The 12185-nt window shown below is 45.7% G+C and overlaps 1 protein-coding gene across 7 annotated transcripts in view; it reads left to right on the forward strand.

The window, feature by feature from the left end:
- NCAPG2 (non-SMC condensin II complex subunit G2) overlaps positions 1-12185 on the forward strand; it is a 65974-nt gene that overhangs the window by 33444 nt on the left and 20345 nt on the right. For all 7 annotated transcript variants that reach the window (XM_064575643.1, XM_064575648.1, XM_064575647.1 and 4 more), the window contains 5 exons: positions 3295-3517; positions 3734-3831; positions 7738-7911; positions 9925-9995; positions 11803-11956. In XM_064575643.1, the coding sequence (XP_064431713.1) occupies positions 3295-3517; positions 3734-3831; positions 7738-7911; positions 9925-9995; positions 11803-11956 (720 nt within the window). The remainder of the gene's footprint in view (positions 1-3294; positions 3518-3733; positions 3832-7737; positions 7912-9924; positions 9996-11802; positions 11957-12185) is intronic.

A 12185-nucleotide genomic window follows, 5' to 3' on the forward strand; every position in this document is an offset into this window, starting at 1 on the left:
CTGCTTTAGGTCTTTTGCATTTCCATATGTATTTGAGAATCAGCGTGTCCATTTTAAGAAAAAAGATGGCTGCGATTTTTATCCCATCTGTTATTAACAGCTTAATAAAACTGAGTAGTTCTGAATCTAAGACGGAAATTTTGGTCTAGTGTTGTGTTTGAAGTGTTTTGTTTGCAGAGGACTATTGTGGTGATGTCTGGTGAGGAAATATAGAGAGCAGTGTTTTCTCTTTATTAATGAGTCTACCCGAGAGAATAGTGGGGAGACCAGGTAAGATGAGGACAAAAGTTCTTTGACCTGGAAGTTTGGATTTTAGGAGAGTAGCAAGAAAGAAAGCATAATGTTTTACTGGGGTGCTTCTTTCATCTTAAATCTTAGCTGTTCAAAAGCCAGGCAGAGAATGATTTAGCTGTGAGATCTCTGCAAAGATGGAGAGGCAGCTAACAGGAAGTGGGAGTGGCTGATCGTCCACCATGTCAGAATGACGGGGGTCTCCTGCTACGCTCTCAGACCCTGATCATGCTTGTGTTAGTAATGGACACACTTAACATTTGAAGTGAAAGACCAGTTACCGATTTGCTTGTGGTCTTGTCTGTTGCAGATACCAACCTGCTGGTGATATGTTTGGGTAAAATAAAACTTCAGGTAATTGAAACAAAACAAATCAGAATCCTGAGCTAATTAGAATTGTTCTGCATTATTTGAGAAAGCGAATCAAAGAAAAACAAGCTAATATGGGGAGTTTCTGGAAAGGCAGACACGCAGGAAGTGTTAGTTATAAGAATCACCCCAGAACCTGGCGTTTGGTAAGAGTGCCAGTGGCTAGTTCCCATTCAAGATGGTGTAGTCTCCGTGAAGGTCTAGGAGTCAACCTTTTTAATGTGACTGGGGACAGACCGTGAACTTCTCAGGTCCTGGCTCCGTGGCTGGGCTGTTGTGCTGAGATCTGGGATGTTTCCTGGTTGTTATTTCTTGCAGCCAGGTTGGAGCTCTGAGGTCTCGAGTCTTGAAGAGCCCTTGCTTACCTGAGTTCTCAAGTGGAGGGCTTTCTCTTTCCTCTGGATTTTTCCCTCTTGGGAATGGTCTGTTGCTGTGCCTGTTCTGAGGTTGACATTTACTGATGGCAGAATTGACCCATGAGTTCTCATGTGGGGAAGGTGTGATGCTCCTGCTGAGGGTACTGTTGCCCAGAGGAACTCAGCAATCTGGAGTTGTCAGCTCTGCTCCTTGACCTTTTGCTTCCATTCTGCATCGGTGTATGCATCGGGGCCTGCACACCATCGTCCTCCGCCTTCCTGTGAGATTGCAGGCAGCATAGTAGAGCAGGTGAATGGTGAATCCATTCGTTGGCCATTTTGGTCTTGGGTTGAATCTGCTTTTGCGGTGGTTGTGAAATCGCACCAGGTAGCTAGGTGCGCTTGAGTGTTTGGGCAAGTGTTTTTTGCTGGTGTGGTTGTTAGCCAAACCTGCTGTTCAGGATCACAGCTCAGTACACTCACATTCACAACCAGTAGCCCATCTGGACCGACACGCAGGCAGGGAGGGCGCAGGGGAGGTGAGGGAAGAGGGAAGTTGTTACAGCCGCCAGATGGAGCCTCAGACTCGTCACTACCACCTTCTCCGGAACCTTGAAAGTACTGCCTCTCACCCTTAATTGCCAGCCTCACTCAGTCATTTTTCTAGTTAGTTGGCCGTGGGCTCTCTTCTGTGAAGCCCCTGCCTCTGGTGGGGTGAGGGCTGAGAGCCGGGCCCCCATGCCATCCTCTCTGCCTGCCTTACTGCTGGCGGCACTGGTGCCATTTGCCCCCCAGTACCACTGTGAGTAGCAGTGTTGGGCGTGGGCCTTGGGCTTAGTTACTGTCTTTATTTACTCTATAAACTTTTTCAGAAATACCAAGAGGGGTCTAAGTGGAAGTGTCCCGGGAGGTTTCTGGGGGAAGTCATCAGTAGCATCAGATGCTCAGAGACTTCCTGGAAGGGGAGGTGTGAATATGTTCATCTGGATTTTCAATAGAAGGTCATTAGGACCTTGGCAGGAACAATTTCAGTGAGGGTAGAAGCTGCACTACTGTGGGCTGAGCTATAAGTGGGGTGAGGAAGAGGAGGTGGGGGCAGGTGGAAGGAAGAGGAGGAAGGTGAGCTGCAAGGAGAAAGGAAATTCAAGCAGAGTTTTGTGGGAGGCTTTTGTTTTAAGAGGTGGAATGACTTGAAAATACTTAAATGCTGATGAGAAAGATCCAGGTCAAAATCCTGGAAAGGGGGCAGGTTGTTAGAGCTAGGTCCTTGAGGAGAATGCATGTCGGTGGTATTATCCCCATTATACAGAGGAGGAAACTGCCAGCTATAGGTATTTGTACAGGATTGCCAGCCGAGAAGTGACTAGGTCAGGATTTGAACGCTCCACCATTAGAATCTGTTTTCTTTCTCCTGCTGTTTTTCTCTTGTCTGGAATGTCTTGCTTGGAAGTTTGTCTCTCTTCTGTAGGCAGTAGACGACTTCGAGGCTTTGGAGCAGAGGGGCTAGAGGACAGTCATGGTCACGCAGCAGCTGTACGGTGGGCTGGAGGAGGCCGATGTGGTCATCTAGGCTAGCTGGCCCCGGAGAGGGGAGGCAGCAATGGGCCAGAGGGTGCTGCCTGCCATGGGTGGTGGACCAGGTATCTCTGGGGTTCAGGAGTGATGTCTCCGACGTAGGGAATAGGGTATCCACTTTAGCTCTCTGTGTCAAAGTGTTGTAAATTTTTCTATTCACGTTTCACATTAATGGGCCGAAGTTGGTGTTTTAGGAAATTTTTAAATTATGAGACTGATAATCATAGTTATCATTTGAGAGTTTTCACCAACCATGATACTAATTAGTTGTAATTAACCCTCCCAGCAGTGTTATACTTCAGTGCCTTATAATGGCAATGCTTTTTAAAATATGGATTTAGGGACGCCTGGGTGGCTCAGTCGGTTAAGCGTCTGCCTTCGGCTCAGGTCCTGATCCCAGGGTCCTGGGATCGAGTCCCGCATCGGGCTCCCTGCTTGGTGGGGAGCCTGCTTCTCCCTCTGCCTCTGTCTCTCTCTCTGTCTCTCGTGAATAAATAAATAAAATCTTTAAAAAAAAAAAAATATGGATTTATTCTAATTTCTCTACAGAAGAGTCACAGTTTCTGGTATAGTCATTTGAAATGAATTTTCTTGAATATAAAGATTAGTTCCTTTTTTATTTTGCTCAGGAAATTTTGCTTAGAAAGAGTTTTCAAGATTACAGGGACAATTGACTGTTCCCTTCTGTGTATGTTTTACGTAGTTTTGGAAAATATGCCCCATGGAGCATATTTTGGTTCGTCTGGAGTCAGATTCCCGGCCTGTGTCTCGGCGCCTGGTGAGCCTTGTCTTCAACTCTTTCCTGCCCGTGAACCAGCCCGAAGAGGTGTGGTGTGAGCGCTGCGTCACGCTGGTGCAGATGAACCCCGCAGCCGCCAGGACGTTCTATCGGCAGGCTCACGAGCACACCGCCTGCACGAACATAGGTGGGGGTGCCTGCATCTCCGTGCTCGTTGTGTTGCTCCCTAAGGCATAGCGAATGCCCCATAGCCTCAGTGTTGAACTCCATGCTCCAGTGCACTTCGTAATGATTCCCTTTAAAATGGTGTTTTTAGTTGTTTGGGATTATAATCTCACTGTGAGAAAGATAATTTTGTGGAAGAAACATGTACGTTAACTACCGATTATTTTAAACATTTCAGCAAAGCTGATTCACGTGATTCGCCACTGCTTGAACGCCTGCATCCGGAGGGCCATGCGCGAGCGCCACGAAAGCCACGAGGAGAGGGAGAAGGAGAACGTGAGTGTGCTTGGGCTTGCCCCGGTCCGGCTGCACCGGTGGCCGTGTTTCCTCAGGGAACACAAGGCCCCTGTGCCCCTTGCTTGGAGAAAGGCAGAACGCTGGCATTGCCATGGACTGTTATGTCAGCAATATTTTGACTTCCCATGATCCCTTCAGTATTGGTAATTCAGCAAGTTATTGTAGAGGATCACGAATAATGTTTCTGAAAGAATTGCTCTACATCCTTTGTAGTTCATTGTAGAGCTTGGGTAGGATTTAACACAGGAAAATTTACTACTGGTAACACCTGTCCCAAATTTTCTTGGCCTTAAGCTTCTCTGTATATTTTAATTCGACCTGGGTGTAGCATACACCTGGATTGGATTCTGGATGTTACCACATTTTATAATCAGTGGTGTTAATGTCCTTAAGGATTTACTCATAGCCACTGCTGTGAGATTCTACTAGAAACATCTGGGGGTTGAATTTCTAGGAATGAGCTTTATTTAGAACTATTTATTTATTTATTCATTTATTTATTTATTTGAGAGAGAGCACAAGCAGGGGGAGCGGCAGAGGGAGAAGCAGACTCCCTGCTGAGCAGGCAGCCCGATGCGGGACTCGATCCCAGGACCCCAGGATCATGACCTGAGCTGAAGGCAGACGCTTAACCAACTGAGCCACCCAGGCACCCCTAGAATTATCTTTTAAAAAATAATTAATTGGGGCACCTGGGTGGCTCAGTTGGTTGAGCATCTGACTCATGATTTTAGTTCAGGTCACGACCTCAGGGTCGTGGGATCGAGCTCGAGTCCGGCTCTGTTCTCAACTGGGAGGTCTGTTTGAGATTCTCTCTCTCCCTCTCCCACTGCCCCTTCCCCTGCCCGCACATGTGTGTGCGCACACACACACTTTCTCAAATAAATAGATCTTCAAAAAAACTAATAAAAATTAAAAAAAATAAAAAGTAGTTAATCAAAGGGACTGGTTAGCTGCTATTTCTTCAGAATCCAGAGTGACCACTTAAAAGAAATTTAAGAGAGACACATTACTTATAAGCAGTATCCTAAGCTTATAAACAAACTTTCATGCTTATGTACATCTAAAGTAAAATTTGGGAGTAGTTTTGTAGTACCCAAATAGATTAGGAAACTGGCCTTTAAAAGAAGTCGGAAGAGACAGTCTGTCCTTTTGCTGAGACCTGGTCCTGCATGTAGGCCCCAAGGCGAGGTCCTTGCATACAGTCTGACCCTGCCTCAGTCCCCACCTGCGTCCCACCACCTCTGACACAGGCCTCTTTGTAGGAGAGGGTGCCAGGTTTGCTCACGGGTCTCACGCTGGCCTGACGACTTCTGCACGCACCCCAGGGACACCTGTGCCCATGGGCTTGCAGCTGGAGGGGCACCACTCCATCCGCCTAGACTCTGTTTAAACAAGTCCTCGTCTCTTGGGGCGCCTGGGTGGCTCAGTCGGCTAAGCAGCTGCCTTTGGCTCAGGTCATGATCCCAGGGTCCTGGGATGGAGCCCTGCATCGGGCTCCCTGCTCAGCGGGAAGCCTGCTTCTCCCTCTCCCACTACCCCTGCTTGTATTCCCTCTCTCTCTCAAATAAATAAATAAAATATTTTAAATTAAAAACAAAAAACAAGTCCTTGTCTCTATCCCAGTCAGGGAAGCAGGTGTGGAATCAAGGAGGAAAATGTACAGAAAGGGTGGGACTGGGTTTTATCCTGACAGTGGACCCCGACTAGCAGTTCTAGCCACTCACAGACCTCCCCGGCCTCAATTTGGAAAGCCTTCAGCCCAGGGCATTTGGAGTTGGTTCTGCTTTTATTTTTGGTGGAATTTAAGTTCCTCTCTCCAGGGTTTTTCCCTCAGTATACAGATTGTATGGGCAGAATTTTTCAGGAAGCTGACCGCATCGCCCTACGTCTTCAGAAACCTCAGCTGGAGAGGCCAGCATGACAGTCTCAGTCCACGGTTCTGGCACGTGGGGTCACGGCGTGGGAGGTGGAGGCAGTGATTGATGCCCAGGGAGAAAGCACAGCTTCTCCCTGGGCCACCACTGCAAACTCAGACTGATGGTGGAAATGGTTTGCAGAAGAGCAGACACATAGTTTGTGATGTACTAGTTGAGAGACTATTACATTTTGTAAATTTTGAAGAAACCCTCCACCCCTATTATTAAAAACCTAGGTATTTTTTATAACACTTTGGGTCAGTTTCTGTACCATTAGAAAACACAAGCTTTTATTTATTTTTTATTTTTTAAAGATTTTATTTATTTATTCATGAGAGACAGAGAGAGAGACAGAGGCAGAGGGAGAAGCAGGCTCCCCGCGGAGCAGGGAGCCCGATGCGGGACTCGATCCCAGGACCCTGGGATCATGACCTGAGCCGAAAGCAGACGCTTAACCGACTGAGCCACCCAGGCGTCCCGAAAACACAAGCTTTTAGAAGCGTGTAGGTCTATTATAGTTTATATTAGACAAGAAATACAGTTTGTCGTGTGGCTATTCTCATTCTGTTTAAGTAAACTCTGCACCCGACGTGGGGCTTGGACTCAAGACCCAGAGATCAAGAGTCACATGCTCTGCCGACTGAGCCAGCCAGGTGCCCCAAGTTTGTTTTCTTTTAAACTGTCTTTTTCCATTGCGTTTGAGTAGATAGCACAACAGTACCAACTCCTGAAATGAATCTTCTTTTGCATCCCAAGGTAGTCCCTTTTCAGGAAATTGTCTGTAGTGGTTGCTCGCAGGTTATCAGATGTCTTTGGTCAGTCCCATTGTAGGGCTGGCTAGCAGACCCAGTCAGTGTGTGTGAGCTGGTTGTGTTCTGGGGTCTGTGTTCTGTGGAAAAGAAGACTTGCCAGGGGGCATCTGTGGCTTAAATGGAGCACGCAGAAGAACATAGCAGCGATTATTGCTCACAGCCAGCGTAAGCTCAGAAGGTGTGAACGGTGTGTTATTTTAGAACAAACTGAGGAAGCCAGTGATTGAGTGGGAGTTGGTCATCATCAGCCCTCCCCAGGCCTGCATAGTGGAGAGCCTGGGGTGATCTGACTGGCCGAGTTTGTAGCTGAGTTTCAGTAGCAATCACATTAGGTAAATCCTTCCCTCCTCCCCCAGTCTGTTCACATCAAAGTGTATGGCAAGAAGTGACATCTTGCAGTAATTCAGAAGATTCAGTAGAAGTATGCTCTTTACTTGCTTATTATGTCCCTAAAGACAATAGTTTATACATTTTGATTTTTAGAGGATTTTTAATTCACATAAAGTGTTGATTGAAAGGATATAGGGTTCATTTAGCATTTATTTCTTGAGTGGGCTTTTTTTTTTTTTTTAAAGATTTTATTTATTTATTTGAGAGAGAGAATGAGATAGAGAGAGTGAGCATGAGGGGGGAGGGTCAGAGGGAGAAGCAGACTCCCCGCCGACAGCAGGGAGCCCGATGCGGGACTCGATCCTGGGACTCCAGGATCACGACCTGAGCCGAAGGCAGTCGCTTAACCAACTGAGCCACCCAGGTGCCCCTCTTGAGTGGGCTTTTAAAGGCATTTACCTCTACTAGAGATTTTCTTTCCTTTCCTTTTTTTTTAAAGATTTTATTTATTTGATAGAGCACAAGCAGAGGGAGAGAGAGGGAGAAGCAGGCTTCCCGCTGAGCAGGGAGCCCGATGTCGGACTCGATTCCAGGACCCTGGGATCATGACCCGGGCCAAAGGCAGCCGCTGAACCGACTGAGCCACCCAGGCGTCCCTCTACTAGAGATTTTCAAATAGAAGATAAAATCATTTTCATGAAATGAAAATAGACTTGATACCCTTTATGTTTCTTCTTCACGTCTGGAATGTACTTTTAAAGATAGAGTTGTCATAATAGTTGTTATGATTTGATTCTTTCACAATCAAATTATTTGTATCTTAGGTTCTGGACAAAACATTGTCTGTAAGCGATGTTGCATCCATGGCCGGTTTGTTAGAAATCGTTGTGATTCTCTGGAAAAGTATTCACAGAAGTATGGAAAATAATAAGGAAGCCAGAGTTTACACCATTAACAAGTTTGCCTCTGTGCTCCCTGAGTACCTGAAAGTCTTCAAGGTAAGACTGCTCACACTGTGGGTGGGTGTATTAAGATTGCATTTGTGCAGAATTAGCCAAAATGCCCAACACGCTTACCTGGCAGGACCTGGTTGGTCATGTGTAAGGGGGGATGCTGAGCCAGTGCTCACCTGGCAGGGGAAGTGGCCTCTTGCCTTTCTCGAGGGTGGAGGCCATATGTCTTCCCATTTCATATCCCCAGCACTCAGGGCAATTTGGGGGTGAGTGCTCAGTTTTTCTGTCTTCAGTGGTCTGTGACACCATTTGAGAATTTAGTTTGATTAGCTGGGAATTGAGAAAGAAGAGTTGGCAAACATGATGCCATAGCGGCTAAGTTTCGTGGGCACTTTTAGGCATTTGATGGCATACTGTAAGCAAATGGGTTTCTGAAGTGTTTGAGTTGTGTCTGCAAATAGAACCATGCATATAACTTCTATTTGGATGAAGGAAACCTGTTTCTTGACTTTTTACTTCTGAGGGAAGTTCATATTTCCAAAACAAATAGAAGTAAGACTGAGCTAGAGATGAAAATGTACTCCCGATTATAAAGAAAGCCTGGTTTAAATATAGAACGATCATAGGTTTTATGAACCATCCTTCTCTTGATGAATTTTACTTTTGGGCTCTTCCAAAACTGCTTATGTGACCTTGACCCCTTAGCTGTTCTGAGCCTCATTTCTGTGACTGTCAAGTCTCTGAGCTTCATTGTGTCCCTGAAATGCAACTGTGACCTGTTCAGGAAGGTAAATAATCTAAATTGCTCAAGTTATTAGTACATTTAAAAGCTCAAATAATTACACTGGGCTGGGAAACCAGCATTATCTCAAAATTCTCAGACGATAACAGAGAAGCCCATAGAATACTAGATGAGATGATAGATGAGCAGTGTGGCCTGCAGGTATCTAGGGACCCAAGGAAGGCAGTTAATTAATTCAGTTAATTTCAAATGATTCTGGCAAGAGAACTTCTCTGTACTCGGTTGCTCCGAGAACATTGTGGTCTTCTTTATAAAATGAATAAACAGCCAATAATCCAGAGAGAGTGGAATTAGTGGTAATTAGCAGTCTGCTTTTGTAACATTAAGTAAACATTTTTTGTATTGGGAGTTGCGGGGGAGGGGTGGGTCCACTCCAACTGAATGCAGAGTAAGTGCAGATCAAATTTCGATGTTGTCCCTGGTTCTGTTTCAAGTGTATTTTGGGGGAAATTGTTATTTTTTTTCCTGTTAGGGTCCACCATCTCTTATTCTCCCAATCAACCGAGGATATTTTCTATTAAGTGTTTTTGATTGAGCCTGGTCTACTCTTTGTTTTAATGGTGTAATCACAGTAACATTGGTATGGCTATGGCTTATTAAGTGCCACCACGGATGGGGTGCTGTGGTGTGCCTGTCTCATTCCTCCCAAAAATGCAGAGGAGGAAACGGACCTTGGCACTGCCTCTTTGCTCTGTGCTGATCCAGCTGGCAAAAACGTGGAGTCTGGTTGGACCTAGATTTGGCTTGGTAGCTCCTAAACCTATAACATTTTCCATTAAACTGTATTGTCTTCCCAAAGATTTTCTGATTATTTTATGGAAAAGTTTTTTTCTGACTAGTTCATTCTCTTGACATTTATATTCAGGATACCAAGTATACAGAGTTAATTTTTTTCCCCCTTTAATCAGTATTGTTTTTAAAGTAGAAGTCAGTGCCTCAAAATCAAGGAATTTGTCTATTCTGCTTATTGATGTATCTCCCGGGATCTGGGTTTGCAATTCATACACAGTAGGTGCCTAATAAATATTTGCACAAATTAATACATCACACGAGTGGTAAATGTCACTTAAAACTTTGAAACTGCTTCTCCAATATAAGGCTTACCAGTAGGTTTAAGTTTCCCACTGAACACTGAAAGGAGTGCTCTAATTCCTACAGAGCAGCTCTGAAGATAGGTTATTAGGAAGTTATGTGGACAGCCTTTCAAAATGTCATTGCGTTTAAATACCCTTTTCCCCTCTTTTTTATGCTTTTAGGATGATCGCTGCAAGATCCCTTTGTTTATGCTCATGTCCTTTATGCCGGCCTCTGCTGTGCCTGCATTCAGGTAACCCCTCCCTCCCTCCCCTCTCCCCGCCCACCCTCAGGTCATGAGTGAGAACCCTGCCAGGTATCCTCCCTCTCCCTCCCTCCCTCCCTCCCTCCCTCCCTCCCTCTCTCCCCCTCCCTCCCTCTCTCTCTCTCTCTCTCTCCCTCCCTCCCTCTCTCTCTCTCTCTCTCTCATTGTGAGTGAGAACCCTGCCAGGTATCCTTCCTCTCTCTCTCTCTCTCTCATACCATCCAGTAAAAAATACAACATGAGCTACAAAAGCAAGCTACTTAGGTCATTTTAAATTTTCTAGCAGCTACCTTAAAAAAGTAAAGAAAAGCAGGTACAATTAATTTCAATAATATATCTTATCCAACCCACTGTCTCCACAATGTTGTCTTCAGGTGTAACTGACAGAGAGCCACTAGCTCTTCGTGCTCCTCCTTCCACACCAGGCCCTGAGCCCACGTGCACTCTGCACCTTCAGCACATCCCAGCCCACTCGTTGTGAGTGAGAACCCTGCCAGGTATCCTTCCTCTCTCCCCCTCCCTTTCCCTCTTCCTCCCTCCCTCCCTCCCTCTCTCTCTCCCTCTCTTTCTCTCTCTCTCTCGTGAGTGGGAACCCTGCCAGGTATCCTTCCTCTCTCCCCCTCCCTCTCCCTCCCTCCTTCCCTCCCTCTCTCTCTCCCTCCCTCTCTCTCTCTCTCTCTCTCTCTCTCCCCCTCTCTCTCTCTCGTGAGTGGGAACCCTGCCAGGTATCCTTCCTCCCTCCCTCCCTCTCTCTCTCTCTCTCTCTCTCTCTCTCTCGTTGTGAGTGGGAACCCTGCCAGGTATCCTTCCTCTCTCTCTCTCTCCCTCCTTCTTTCTCTCTCTGCCTTCGTCGTACTTAGTTACTAATGTGACATTCAGCAGAATGTGTGGGTCATGCTTCAGCTTTAAGTTCACAGTGGTGATGGGAAAGCAGCAGGATGCAGTTTCCAGTGGGCTCTGGAGTTGCTAAGGAGTATAGGAAGAGCCTATGTGGCCCTAAAGCTGTCCACTTTAACGTCTGTGGGTGTTTCTCAAGCCCAGCATGAAGGGACTGCAGAGTCATGCTGCCTGTGTGCATCTGGCATGTGGCTGCCTGGGCTGAGATGTGCTGAAGGTGCAGAGTGCACGTGGGCTCAGGGCCTGGTGTGGAAGGAGGAGCACGAAGAGCTAGTGGCTCTCTGTCAGTTACACCTGAAGACAACATTGTGGAGACAGTGGGTTGGATAAGATATATTATTGAAATTAATTGTACCTGCTTTTCTTTACTTTTTTAAGGTAGCTGCTAGAAAATTTAAAATGACCTAAGTAGCTTGCTTTTGTAGCTCATGTTGTATTTTTTACTGGATGGTGGCGTTCTAGAGTGTTGGTTATTATCTCAGTAAAAATGACTCATTTTTATCCGTATTTATGAAAAAAATTAATGTTTTGATGCTAAGCAAAAATTATTCCCAAAAAACTAGGAGTCTTTGCTCTAGAGTCTGATGGAGATGACAGAGAAAAGTGGGGGATTTTATGGAACTGGCATGTCCTTGGTAACTTAATACTCGTATGGGACTGCCTTGACTTCAGTGTTCCTCAGGCTGTGTTCAGATTCCGTGTTTTGTGTTGGAACTTATCCTGTGTAGTAATTGTGGGAAACTATATTTACTCCTGTAGTGGAGAATGTCCAAGAGTTCCTACGATAAGAGGGCCTTATGTACCTTCAGTTTTTAGCTTATTTTTTTTCACCTTTTTGAGGAGTGGGAAACTGTTAACTGAAATGTTAAATCTGATTTTATATATTCGACATTTTCAGCTGTGGTGTGATTTCCACATTAAGAAACCAGGAGGAAGGAGCAGCAGACAAGCGCTATTGTACTTTGTTGGACTGTCTCTGCTCCTGGGGACAAGTGGGACACATTCTGGAACTCATCTGCGACTGGCTGCCAGAAGAACAACCCCAGAACAAGGTGTATTTCTGTCATGTTTCTTTAAAATTGCTGAATGAGGATATGTGTGTGTTAGAAATCATGTTTTCCCGAGAACATGTGTTTTATTTTTTTTTTAAAGATTTTATTTATTAATTTGAAAGACAGAGAATAAGTGGGGTGAGGGGCAGAGGGAGAAGCAGACCCCCCACAGAGCAGGGAGCCCAGTGCGGGATCGATCCCAGGACTCTGAGATCATGACCCGAGCCGA

This window comes from Mirounga angustirostris, unplaced genomic scaffold (genome assembly GCF_029215605.1).
Source record: "Mirounga angustirostris isolate CCGP_5_RB_7025 unplaced genomic scaffold, mMirAng1.0.hap1 SCAF_12, whole genome shotgun sequence".
NCBI classification, from domain to species: Eukaryota; Metazoa; Chordata; class Mammalia; order Carnivora; family Phocidae; genus Mirounga; species Mirounga angustirostris.